Raw genomic sequence first — 14377 nt, forward strand, 5'->3', positions numbered from 1 at the left:
CACCTTGAGATATAAAGTCTAAGGTCTCAGTATAGTTACAACGGCTGCCCCATCCTTCAAACCGAAACGCATTACTGCTTCACAGCAGAAAGAGGCGGGGTGGTGGTACCTACCCGTGCGAACTCACAAGAGGTCCTACCACCAGTAATAACCTCTAGTTTATTTCGGCGAATTTACGTATTATTTAGTAGTTGTTAAAATGATACTCTAAATAGTTTTTACAATACTATACTGTACTGTATTCGTATAGCCACATTCCACTTTCAAGCAAAGCACAGCGCAAGGACAATGCTAAATGTTAGTAATTAGTAAGTATTTCTCAAGCTAAGGCCGCGTGTGACCTACTGATATTTGTAAGACGACTCTCTGATGATGTGCCTATGTGATATTTGTTTACGATTGTAAATGTATAAAAATTACGTTGATTTTCCTTTGGTCCAAAGTATTTCTTGTAGTACAAGTGAAGGTATCACATAGGGGTGGTGGAACGTTTAGAGAAGCAGGTATGGTGGTTTACTGGTGGTAGGACCTCTTGTGAGTCCGCGCGGGTAGGTACCACCGCCCTGCCTATTTCTGTCGTGAAGCAGTAATGCGTTTCGGTTTGAAAGGTGAGGCAGCCGTTGTAACTATACTGAGATCTTAGAACTTACATCTCAAGGTGGGTGGCGCAATTACGTTGTAGATGTCCATGGGCTCCAGTAACCATTTAACAGCAGGTGGGCTGTGAGCTCGTCCACCCATCTAAGCAATAAAAAAAAAATGATACCTTCCTTTCCCACTTTGGTCCCGGTCGGATAATACCTCTAGCCTTTACACCGCCGACTCGTCAGATTACCCGACTATGCGACCGGATAAGCGGGTACCCTAGCACCGAAGTCCGGATCTCGAAGAACCGGTTAAGAAAATTACTTTACAAACAGTTTCGCACGCAAAACTAACCACACGTGCACGAAATAAAAATATAAAAAAAATTCTATAATGCATATAACGATCCTATAATTTACTTACACGCGAATAATTTTAAAATCCACTCTACGCAGCTACAAGCCGTTATTATTTTTAAGTTAATGTGAAAATTGTGGCTAGATCGCCTAGATGGCTGCTTCAATAATTGTTTCTTACAGCTAAGTTGACATACGTGTTTCTGCTCGTAAATTCAGCGCCTGTTTGAAACTAAGCGGCTAGTTGGAAACATTAGGCTTGCTTTTGCATGCTGATGAGCGGATTGACAAGCTCACAGCCCACTTGGTGTTAAATGGTTACCGGAGCCAAAAATATCAAATCAAATCAAACTTTATTAGCTAAAACACGGTTTACAAGGTTGTTGATAGTTATTTTATAGAGGAACGTGTTTCTACCAGGCTGGCAGCAAATATTTATCGAAATCATTTACATTAAATGCAGTCAGTAAATATATTAATTAATTAAAATATCAAACAACAAATAAATTAATTGAATAAGAATTAGTTATTTAGATCATAAAATGAAAACAAAGAACAGAAAGAAGCGAATTTAAAATTAACATAATGATTTATCATTTAAAAAATCGTGAACTGTATAATAATAACATCTTAAGGTTAATAATTTTTTCAAGTTCTTTTTAAATAAAACAAAATTGTCTTTTTTCATAGCATCAGGTAGCTTATTATATATTTTCGGTGCCATACATAATATACTTTTTTGCATAAGAGCTGTCTTAGCAAAGTGCAAACACAATTTATCAACAACGTAAATGCTGCCCTCGTCTTGGGACATGAGTTCCAAGTCCCAGTTTTCACAGTACAACGGCTGCCTCACTCTTCAAGCCGAAACGCATTACTGCCTCACAGCATAAATAGGCAGTGGCACCTATCCGTGCGAGTTCATAAAACGCCCTAGCGTAAAAAACGTATTATCTACCTACGTAAACCTAGAGAGGGAGAGAGGGAGAGAGGGAGAGAGGGAGAGAGGGAGAGAGGGAGAGAGGGAGAGAGGGAGAGAGGGAGAGAGGGAGAGAGGGAGAGAGGGAGAGAGGGAGAGAGGGAGAGAGGGAGAGAGGGAGAGAGGGAGAGAGGGAGAGAGGGAGAGAGGGAGAGAGGGAGAGAGGGAGAGAGGGAGAGAGGGAGAGAGGGAGAGAGGGAGAGTATTTTTGATTGTAAACAAGTATGAATAAGCAATGCGAAGTATTAAAATTACAAAGATTAGAAAGTGCAATTGGTAGTTTTTTATTATATTGCTCAGATGATTGTAGGACCTCACAGTCCACCTGGTGTTAAGTGGTTACTGGAGCCCATAGACATCTACAGCGTACATGCTCCACCCACCTTTATGAGCTAAGAGCGATCTCTTCCAGACAACCATCAGGTAGACAAGAATCATTTGGAAACGAGTTACACGCCGTATACTTATCGATAATCTATCTAATCTACGTAAATTTTATTTTAAAAATTAGAATTGAAAAGAAACCTTCGTAATAATTTACATTCAACTCGGCAGTGTACTCATCTGTCCTCAAAAGCCATAACAAAAGGCTTCAAAGTTTCAATTGTACTAGTGTCGGCGATCATACTTCAACGCATTACGGCCTGGCCACGGGGATCGGCGGTGCGAACAGCGAAGCGGTGGACGAGGCGACCATTCGCGCAGCACCGTTTGCAGGCCACGGGTACTCACGTTCGCCGCCGCGACTAGTAAGGAAGTCCGACAGCGAAATGTCTATATCGAAATTATCTCGATATTGCTTACAAATTAATAGTTTTTTGGTTCAGGACCTATTATTTGGAAAAGATTGTGAAGTACATGATTTGAATAAGAATCGGAGTATACCTATAGATGGAGAATTCCACAAGAAGTACGAGAAATACTTTGGGTGGCTAGACTTCCAAATAGCTGGTCTAGCTATTCTATTTCAGCTATATATTTTTTTATTGCTTAGATGGGTGGATGAGCTCACAGTCCACCTTGTGTTAAGTGGTTACTGAAGCCCATAGACATCCACAACGTAAATGCGCCACCCACCTTGAGATATAAGTTCTAAGGTCTCAAGTATAGTTACAATGGCTGCCCCACCCTTCAAACCGAAACGCATTACTACTTCACGGCAGAAACAGGCAGGGTGGTGGTACCCACCCGCGCGGACTCACAAGAAGTCCTACCCCCAGTAATTACGCAAATTATAATTTTGAGGGTTTCATTTTTATTACACGATGTTATTCCTTCACCGTGGAAATCAATCGTGCACATTAAAATTTGTTGAGTACGTATTTCATTACAAAAATTGGTACCCGCCTGATATTCGACTACCGGTGCATCGCTCAACACCGGACGTCTTATCCGTTCGGCCACGACGAGTTTAAAAATATAAAAATTAATAAAAAATATAAAAATTTGGGCGTTCATTTTTCGCGGCGAAAACAGCTAAACTCATTTAATCACTGCACTATTCGCCGCGACTACCGCTCGACTCCGTGGCTTGCGCCGTCCTTATTCATGCATTTGTTTTGCTCGCCCGCCGCATCGTAAGTCGCCCGCGCGATTCGCTCGGTACATTCCGCCGGTCGCTTCACCGGTCGCCGGTGCGCGTGGCTTGTTAGGTACATTTCTATGCTCTTATTTTAGTCGCTAGACGCTTCGCCGTTCGCACCGCGCGAATATTCGTATCGGCGAATGTCCCGTGGCCAGGCTGTTACTGCTGCGCCGCAGAAACGCGGTAAATATTCATGCGGACTTACAACACGCAACTTTATGTACATACATTATAAGTGGAGCAAGAGTTCGTTATTTATTGGTATCATTATAGATTTTTTTTAGCTAGGGGCGAGCGTGCAAAGTCGAGAGCAAAAACTAGTTATATTTATAACGCAACCAGAACGCTACGGATCGAAGGCAGCTGGTGGAACAGGTTAATGTCATGTCAAACTTTTTATGACCCCCGCCATTGACTAGGATAATGCACTGCGGATTGCCACTACTGATAAAGAATAACATCGTGTGAAAAAAGTCTTTCTTCTTAGTCTTAGTCGTATCCATCGCGGCTGATGATTGCGGTGGTGTTCATCATTCTAGAACATTCTTGCAGTTCATTCCGATGAATTCTAATCATAGAATAATCGAAGTAAATTGTCCCTTCGAAATAAGGTGACACTCTATAAAACTTGCATACGCTCCGTCATGACCTATGAAAGCGTAGTGTTCGCTCACGCGGCCCGCACCAACTTGAAACCCCCTCTAGTCATTCAATCCCGTTTTTGCAGGATAGCCGTCGGAGCACCATGCTTCCTAAATAACGGGGATGTCTATGATGACCTGGAGCTTGACTTAGTCAGTGAGTATCTACAATCGGCATCATTGCACCACTTTGAAAAGGCGGTACGATATGAACAGCCTCTTGTCGTGGCCCCTGGAAATTACAAACCCGATCCTGCGGACCGAATGGTAAGCAGTCGACGTCACCGAAAGTACGTCATTACGGATCCTTCCGATCCATTAATGGTGCTTTTAGGTACCACAAGCATCGGTCACCGTCGAGCCCGTCGACGAAGGGCTCGGCGAGTAAATTAGCCCATAGGCACAGCCTACTGAGTTTCTCGCCGGATCTTCTCAGTGGGTCGCGTTTCCGATCCGGTGGTAGATTCTGCGCAGGGCTAGTGTTGAGCTCCGTGAGCTCACCTACACGTTAGGATGAAGCTGAAATAGCCTTTAAGGCAATCAGCAAAGGTAGGAGGAAAAATTATTGATGTCTATCTCTAAATTGACCACTAACGATCAAATGGTCCGTTTGCTCGTTCGCCTTTAAAGTCAATCGGGACGCAAATCAAGGTCCTGTTTTGCAAACACTTTTAACAACAAGATAATTTAATTATAAAATCAATCTTTTCAGTTTATACGACTTTGGCAGCTGTCAAAACTGTCAAAATTATTCGATTATCTGTCCCGATGGTATCGGACAAAATTATGTTTTGTTATTATCAGTATCAATCGGTCGTTTGATATTAAGCTGTAAAGATTTCGGTGAAATAAAATCGTTGTTAGGAAAAAAATATCCAATCGAGTTGAGCAGATGAGTTCACGGCCCACTTGGCGCTAAGTGGTAGCTTGAGAGGGCTGGCGAGATATAAGTCGGAGTGGCTTACTATTTTTACATATTACTGCATTAAATTCTTCGTGTAAAGGGCAATAGAGCAGTATTTTAACATCATTAAGGCTTCCATCTCGTATTCAAAGGCGGTAATGATTTCTTCTTTAGACTTCGGTAAACTTACCATCAAGTCCACTATAAGCTCGTGTATCTAATCTATCTATACTAATATATGGTTTTTAGTATGGTTATTACGGATGTTCCGTTATAACTACTGAACCATGCATCCGATTGAATTGAAACTTGGTATCCATGAAGAAAATACATGTAATTAATGGATAGGCTAATATTTATATGAGCGTTGGACTCCCTACACCAGTTGCGGGGGCGGTAATTATGAGAATCTTTGTGGGGGTGAGAAATAATAATGTTAATTTTAAATGCCCAGCGAAACGGACGGGTACAGCTAGTTATAAATAGAACTAGCGACCCGCCCTCGCTTCGCTTCGGAAACATTAAAACAAACATGAAACCAAAAAAAAAAAAAAAAAGTAGCCTATGTTCATCAGGGACAATGTCGGCTTCTAATGGAAAAATAATTTTTCAAATCGGTCCAGTAGTTTCGGAGCCTATTCGAAACAAACAAACAAACAAATCTTTCATCTTTATAATATTAGTATAGACTAGCGACCCGCCCTCGCTTCGCTTCGGAAACATTAAAACACACATGAAACCAAAAAAAAAAAAAAATTAAAAAAAGTAGCTTATGTTCATCAGGGACAATGTCGGCTTCTAATGGAAAAAGAATTTTTCAAATCGGTCCAGTAGTTTCGGAGCCTATTCGAAACAAACAAACAAACAAATTTTTTCTTTCCGCTTTATAATATTAGTATAGATAAAGATAGCATTTTTTTTGGTTATGGTATATTGAAGATAGATTACTTTTATGATATTCGTAATAATAGTAAAATTGTTATGGCACAAAAAAAAAAACAAGATTATTAATTAATATTCATTTTAAAATAAATATTCATATTTTCTTTGAATCACGGCTCGCAAATGCTTTTACAATGTTTAATTACTCACCTAAACAATTAATGAATTAGCATACCTCTGTGTACTGCTCTGCGGAATGTATCTGTAAACAAAACGAAGAGGATCGGTAAATGTTTTGTATTTAATTGTGATTGTTTTAAAACACCTTAAAACGTAAACTTCGACATAAATTTTTCTATATTGAATTATACCATACTATTTCATCATCATCATCATCTCAGCCTGTCTACTGTCCACTGTTGTAACTATGCTTGAGACTATAGAACTTATATCTCAAGGTGGGTGGCGCATTTACGTCGTAGATGTTTATAGGCTCCAGTAACCACTTAACACCAGGTAGGCTGTGAGCTCGTCCACTAATCTAAGCAATAAAAAATATGTTATTTTTTGTACGTTATTACAAAGTTAAGTCGTACACTGTGAGCATTACTAATAAAAATCTTACATTACGGACGTTTTTTCCCGGTTAGGTCTAATAAGAAAATTCGTTCAAAAAAAAAAAACAGGCCTCTCCAAGTGATGTCCAGTGCGGCCGGTCCGTTGCCACCTGCGTCCAACGTGGCCCAGGGATTTTCACCAGGTCGTCGGTTCATCTGGTAGGTGGACCTCCCACACTGCGCTTATCAGTACGTGGTCTCCCCTCGAGGACCTTTCTGACCCATCGACCATCCGATCTTCGCGCTATGTGACCTGCCCACTGCCACTTCGGCTTGCTAATCCTACGGGCTATGTCAGCAACTTTGGTTCTTCTACGGATCTCCTCATTTCTGATTCGATCTCGTAGAGAAATACCAAGCATAGCCCTCTCCATAGCTCGCTGCGCCACACTAAGCTTCCTAATAAGGAATCCATACTATTTGGGGCCGCGTTAACCTACAGTGCGTTTCAAGAGACCTTTCTTGCTACGTATTATGGTGCGGCTCTGGAATGAGCTCTCTCGAAGTCTACAACATGTCCTTCTTCAAACGTCATTTGAGTAGAGTCCTCAGCAGTAGGCAGCGGCTTGGCTAAACCCCTGACATTTCCCAAGTTCCTGAGCGACGGTAACTATTTGCCCTCAGGGGGATGTAGGGAACTGGAATTCTTTGGATACATTGATCGAAAGGAGAGTCACAAACTCGAACAGCTGACGGTGACAGGCCCCACGAGATGGTTGGACCAAATCCAAACTTCTTTGAACATCAAGTTCAATGATGATCTTGACGAAGCCAAGGATCGTAGCAGATGGAGGGAAATCGTACGTGAGGAAATGATACAGCGGAGTCACGACCCTCAGTAATGAGGAAAGCAACGCAAGAAGGAGGAGAAGGCGGATTAGAATTAGTTAAAATATATTGACATCGTTTTTATGATAAATTAAAAATAGAATGAAAGTGCATGGTTTTAAGTGTATCTTTTTTGGCTCAGGTCTGACCACGCCCGAGTACATTTTTACATAGGGGCTATTCGAGGTATCACTAATAGTAGCCCACAGCGAAGAGATCTCTTAGTGCGTGAGCATAGACGTGGCAGATATAGATTTTAGTGACTTGGAGGCCTTTCCAGTTTCACGAGGACAGGTGGGCGAGCAAAGGCTCAGCCAGGAGGAGTGGGATGGTCTAACGGCTGCCCGAGCACCTCCTGAGGAGACCTAACAACTCTAGGGCAGTTGCTTCGCGAATAGCATCGCGTCAAAAGCGGCACCTAGCTCATAATTAAAATGTAATAAAGAGAACACTACTAAAACACTCATTATGCCGCCCCCCACCTTTAGATATTAATTCTAAGGTCTCAGTATAGTACAACGGCTGCCCTGCCCTACAAACCGAAACGCATTACTGCTTTACGGCAGAAATAGGCAGGGTGGTGGTACCTGCCCGCATAGATAATACACATAAATTAGTTACCTACCCGTATGGACTCACAAGACGTCCTACCGCCAGAAAACATGCACAGCTCAAAATTTCACGGCACGTCGAATGAAATGTATATTTGCACATGTTTATTCTATAACATACATCGCTCGTAACCGACGGTCATTTAGGATTCAAGGTCCCGGAAAATTACGTGTTAACGCAATGCAATTTGCAAAAGTTTATTGACCCGTTTATATTATTTCGATCGCTCACATATGTTTTAATATAAAATGAACGAAGACACGGTAACGCTTCGATGCCCACCCTACGATAGAGGTTACAGGGAAAAATGAGCTTTAGTACTAGAAGAATAAAATCACGAACCGCTTGCTTAAAACTTCTGGTATGTTTTTTTTAAAGATTAAATCTAGTAGAAAAGGAATAAAGTCGAAAATAGTTTATAAAATGTAATTTTGAAGTTGCTTTACCGTAACGAAATATCATGCTTTATGAGATATATTTTTGCAAAAAAATTACTAGGTGTGCGTTGTTTTCTATAAAATACCCGTTTTTATGGCATTTTATTGGTCACACAAAATACACGCTGTGTTATATAGTTATGATATCACAAAAGCTTCTGACGACACAGAAGATTTTTTTTTCTTTTTTTATTGTTTAGATGGGTGGACGAGCTCACAGCCCACCTGGTGTTAAGTGCTTATTGAAGCCCATAGACATCTACAAAGTAAATGCGCTAACCACCTTGAGAGTAAGTATAGTTACAACGGCTGCCCCACCCTTCAAACCGAAACGCATTACTGCTTCACGGCAGAAATAGGCAGGGTGGTGATACCTACCGGTGCGAACTCACAAGAGGTCCTACCACCAGTAATTAGGTACGCAAATTATAATTTTCTCAGTCTCAATTGTATAGTATTAAGAGCTGAATCACCCTTCGAACGGGAACGGATGCTCACGGTAGGGATAGGCAGGTTGGTGGTACCTATCCGTGCGGGTCCACAGAACAGCCTACCTATATTAAAAATTTTTTTTTTCTTTATTTAGCTTTTAACTCAGCCAACTAATAAATACTTGTAAGCAAAAAAAAGCTGTTTAAAGAAGTCTATTGAAACGTCAAACCTTCGTCACCTTACGGAATGAGTGTGAAGTTAACCCTTAAGTAAAAATAACACAGGACATTTGTATGTGAATACGTCGCCACCCTTCCTTTTAAGGCTGGCGCACACTAGCGCGGACGTCCTGGCGTTCATTCGTCGTACATATCAATGGCCTTTTTTGATCTAGTCGCTGTAGGGTTGTCACCGTTTTATTTTATTTTTTATTTTTTTTATAAACTTCCCAGACAAACTCGCGATCTGCTTGGTATTACACAGCTATTTAATTATAGTCGGCGTAAATACCGTCACCCACCATGTTCCGTAGGGTTGAAGCCCTGATTCGCGATTACTGATATACCTCTTTAGTCTAGCGCTCTAGAGACGTCTTTATGGATCCCTTAAAAAAATATTGGTTGTCTGTAAATCCGCCTTACGGACGATAGTTTTACGTGATAACGTCATAAAGAAATATTGAAAAAAAAAAACTGCATACTTATAAAAGTTTTATTATACTCATAAGAATTGAATTGAATTATCATCACTGAATTATGATTATTTTGCATACATTATTTTGCAAAAAGAAGGTGTTAATTAAAAATTACAATTTTTGGAACAAAGTTCCTTATGGGACGACGCGGAGGGGTACCTTAACCGGGAAAAAACGTCCGTAACGTAAGATTTTTATTAGTAATGCACACAGTGTACGATTTAACTTTGTAATAACGAACAAAAAATAACATATTTTTTTATCATTCATTGTCCACGATCTCAGAGCGTTAATTACGAAAGGTGTCTATTGAGTCAGCCCATAAATGTATTACTTATGACGTCTTCTTTTTCCTTCGGGACATATTAAAAAAACACACACATAAAAACCGGCTTCCATAAAATGCATCGCTCTCAACCCTGGACAAGCGCTCGGAAACGCATAGAGACAACGACTGTAAATCTACAGGTTCGTCCGTCGCATTGTACGTGAGCCTTAGCTTTTTGTGGCACATTGTTGCTTTGTGGAACTTATTTAGAAGCACCTCTACTTATAGCGCAACGCGTGATGGACAGAAGCGTGTGCGGCGAAAAAGCTGAGAGAGAGAGAAAGAGAGAGGGAGAGTATTCTTTATTCTACACCAGAGAGAGAGAGAACAAGAACCAAAGTATCGGATGTAAGATCGAAGTTCATAACTGTCAAATGCGAAGTGGGACAGCGAGAATGCTCCTGGTGTGCTTAGTGCGAGTTTTTTAACGTTCTCGATAGCGTAAAAGTTAACTCGAATTCGTATGCAGTTGGAACAGCGCCCCTAGCGGCAAACGTAGGTGAACGTTAGCATCCCAACAACAGAACTGCATTGCTGCTTCACGGCAGAAATGGGCAGGGCGATGGTACCTACCCGGGCGGGCTCACAAGACGTCCTACCACCAGAATTACACAACCGTTACAACCTGCTTATAAAATAATTTGAGGTCAACCTTTAGTGACGAAGAAACTGAAATGGTGAACAAAGCTTACCTTAATTCGGTCTAAAACAAATCAACTAAGATTGTTAAAGTTACTTGCTTTCAAAGATAACAATATAAGTATAAAGTATTTCCTTCTGTGCAGTAACTGTTAAATAGTTTAAGTATTAAAGCCTACTAGAGGTCCCGCAGTAGTCGAAATTCGACTATAATTAATTGGAATTGTAAGTTTGTACACTATTATGATTGTATTTTATACTTCTATAATCACAAATTTCGCCAAGACTACACTATAAAAAATATTAACAAAGACAAACAATATTTAATCTATTCTCAATTTGACAACAGACGTCAAGAACAAAAGTTTGACAATAAATAGTATGCATGCGTGTGTGCGTTAAATACATGGTATGTAGTGTGTGTAATGTTTTCTTTATTGATTTAATGTATCTTTTATGCATTCTTTTAAGAAAATATTAGCATTGTGCACTTCTTCACTATATTCTCTATAAGTGTGGAAAATTTCATACTCCTCTGTCCGCGAAATTTTCGTAAAAAGGGATACAAAGTTTTTGCTTCACGTATTAATATATAGATAATAAATATTCTCGAAGAAATCCTTTGCCAATCAAACTATCGGCGACTAATAGTATCTGTGATGACAGTTTGGATTGGTCATTTGAGAAATAAATAACAATTATTGAGGTTGTAAAAACGTGGCTAAATCATAAAATAAAATTTCATGTTTTATTCATTATTTGTCGATCTTTCCAGAACGAAGGACAATCCTATCTATATCTTTTTAATTTGTGAGCAGTTTTCTAACAAATTAAGTTGTTTGATTGCATCACCCTTTGAAAGTTTACTAAGGGTCCAACGCTCCGTGACTTATGACGAGAAATTCATTTGAAGGTGTAAAGTTTTTAACTCAAAGCGCCCATTTACAATGTTTAAAAGCTTTGTTTGTTTTTACGGAGCGAGATGAACGCTGTTAGCTTTCGTGTTAGACTTTGTTTCAAGAGAGCTTCTCGGAAATGTTTGCGAGAAATATCATAGTGATGTTTCAAATGAAATTTCATAATGTTTCTCCTTTAGTTTAAAAGTTTTCTATAAATTCCGGATATAAATGGAATTCTGCTGAATCAGGTGAAATTATAGCAGCATCCTCTTTTCCATTTGTCCTGCTATAAAGTTTAAGATTGCCAATATTTTTATTAGTCGTAGGACATCTTGTGAGTCGGCATGGGAAGATACTACTATGCTGCCTAATTCTGCCGTGAAGTAGTAATGCGTTTCGGTTTGAAGGGAGGGGAAGCCGATGTACTATACTATAAAAAAATGTAGCTGATGTCTCAATATAGGTGGCGGCATTTGCGTTGTAGATGTTTATGGGTTCCAGTAACTATTTATAACTAGGTGAACCGTGAGATTGCCCACCCATCTAACCAATAAATAAAAAATAATAATGACTACTTTGCGACAGAAATAGGTAGAACCTTAGTAACATCTTCCCCTGCGACCCCAAAATGCCTTAGCGCCAGAAAGTAAAGATGTTAGTTACGTAAATTTATTGGATTCAGAGGGACCTTTTTTCACTGGGTTTTTTTATTTTTTATTGCTTAGATGAGTGGACGAGCTCACAGGCCACCTGGTGTTAAGTGGTTACTGGAGCCCATAGACATCTACGACGTAAATGCGCCACCCACCTTGAGATATAAGTTCTAAGGTCTCAAGTATAGTTACAACGGCTGCCCCACCCTTCAAACCGAAACGCATTACTATGCTTCACGGCAGAAATAGGTTGGGTGGTGGTACCTACCCGTGCGGACTCACAAGAGGTCCTACCACCAGTAAAACCAGTGGGCCGTATAAACACAAAGCCCTTTCTATTTGATTTCGTTCGGAAACATTTCACTCACCGTTTCAATATTACAATCGCGTGCGCAAAACTAGACGTACCCTTCGCATATTAAATATACCAAGTATTTTGCATAAGTACACTTGTGGAATATCAAACAGGTGATAGAATTTCACTCAGTTCAACGCACTATATTATGGTAGTTAATTTTTTAATTTTTTATTGCTCACTAGCTGACCCGGCAGACTTCGTAGTGCCTAAATCGACAAATAAAAGACCTAAGCTTTTGTATAAAATAAACTTAAAACAAACAAAAGGAATCCGTCCGAAGGGGGAAACATCAAAGGAAAAACAAAATGGTTCTTTTTATTGAATTCCGAGTATTTTCATATTTATCTACCTTTTAAACCTTCCCTGGACTTACACAAATAATTCAAGATCTAAATTAGCCAAATCGGTCCAGTCGTTCTCGAGTTTTAGCGAGGCTAACGAGCAGCAATTCATTTTTATATATTCGTCACGACCTTCCTGGTGTGAAGTGGTTACTGGAGCCCATAGACATCTACAAAGTTAATGCCGCCGCCCACCTTGAGACATGATTTCTAAGGTCAGCTTTAACAGTACAATGGCTGCCCCACTTTACTGCTTCACGGCAGGAATAGGCAGAGTGTTGGTACTTACCCGTGCGGACTCAAAAGACATTTTACCATCAGTTGAGGTTTCTTAATCTTGGGTAGCCGTCTTACAGCTATAGAAAAAACGTGTTAAAATTCTGCATTGTGATAAAAATAGTTTCAAGAGTAATTTGAGAAGGAACAGAAGATATACAGAATATCCTGCGTCCTTTGTCGCTTTGTTCGGATTAAATTAAGTACTCATCGATTAAAATAATGTGAATTTGAAGTCGTCGTGGTCTAAAGGATAAGACGTCCGGTGCATTCGTATTGAGCGATGTACCGGTGTTCGATTCCTGCAGGCGGGTACCAATGTTTCTAATAAAATACGTATTCAACAAATGTTCACGATTGACTTCCACGACGAAGGAATTACATCGTGTAATAAAAATCAAACCCGCAAAATTAATTTGCCTAATTACTGGTGTTAGAATCTCTTGTGAGTCCGCGCTTGTAGGTACCAACACCCTGCCTATTTCTGCCGTGAAGCAGTAATGCGTTTCGGTTTGAAGGGCGGGGCAGCCGTTGTAACTATACTTGAGACCTTAAAACTTATATCTCAGGTGGGTGGCGCTTTTACGTGGTAGATATCCATCTCCAGTAACCATTTAACACCAGGTGGGCTGTGAGCTCGTCTACCCGTTAAAGCAATAAAAAAAAAAGTTCTTGGCTATAAATCACGTGTTCAATGAAATCGCTTGGTCTTCCACTGACTCCGTCACTACACAAGCAGGGCCTTTTCCTTATTTGCCCGTTAAATCATAGAAGTTAAATAATGAGCCCAATGAATAAGTTGTAATTGTAATTCTCACAGTCAGAGATCGTGTATCCTGCAGGATTCCTTGGAAAGGATGTATTTAATGTTTCACGTTAATGGAACGTGAGCATTGTAACGTTCCCCATGCGTAGGCTCATATACAGGGTGGTGAGAAATAAAATATATTAGTCGCTTTCATTTAATATCTACGGTACAATGAGAGTGGAGTGTAGAGAGAAGGGATATTATTGTGGCAGAAAAACGCTACCAGTGATTTAAGTAGCTTTAATGATTGGACCTTCGTTAGAAGAGGGTAGTTGAAAGAAAACTATTGTAAAGATGGCATCTTCCCTATTATAATTTTAACCTCAAGTTGGTAATGCTGTCTTACGATCATAAATGAGAAATACATGTAAAATGGAATTCTTATAACAAAACAAAACAAAAAATAGATTGCAAACATGCGTATACTAGTGGTGGGGCAGCCGTTGTAACTATACTGAGACCTTAGAACTCATATCTCAACGTGGGTGGCGCATTTACGTTGTAGATGTCTATGGGCTCCAGT

General features: G+C 40.0%; 1 protein-coding gene across 7 annotated transcripts in view; it reads right to left on the reverse strand.

Moving 5' to 3' along the window:
• sano (CABIT domain-containing protein serrano) overlaps positions 1-14377 on the reverse strand; it is a 129362-nt gene that overhangs the window by 44228 nt on the left and 70757 nt on the right. For 4 of the 7 annotated variants that reach the window (XM_089738988.1, XM_089738991.1, XM_089738987.1 and 1 more), the window contains one exon: positions 6168-6194. The exons of 1 other annotated variant lie outside the window; for it this stretch is intronic. Coding sequence is in view for 1 of the 6 variants with exons in the window: in XM_089738987.1 (XP_089595113.1) it covers positions 6168-6194 (27 nt within the window). In the remaining 5 variants the exon portion in view is untranslated. Of the gene's footprint in view, positions 1-6142; positions 6195-14377 lie in introns of all 7 variants that reach the window. 2 more of the 7 variants (XM_089738989.1, XM_028174906.2) reach the window with 1 other exon arrangement.

Source organism: Bombyx mandarina, chromosome 28 (genome assembly GCF_030267445.1).
Source record: "Bombyx mandarina strain Sakado chromosome 28, ASM3026744v2".
NCBI classification, from domain to species: domain Eukaryota; kingdom Metazoa; phylum Arthropoda; class Insecta; order Lepidoptera; family Bombycidae; genus Bombyx; species Bombyx mandarina.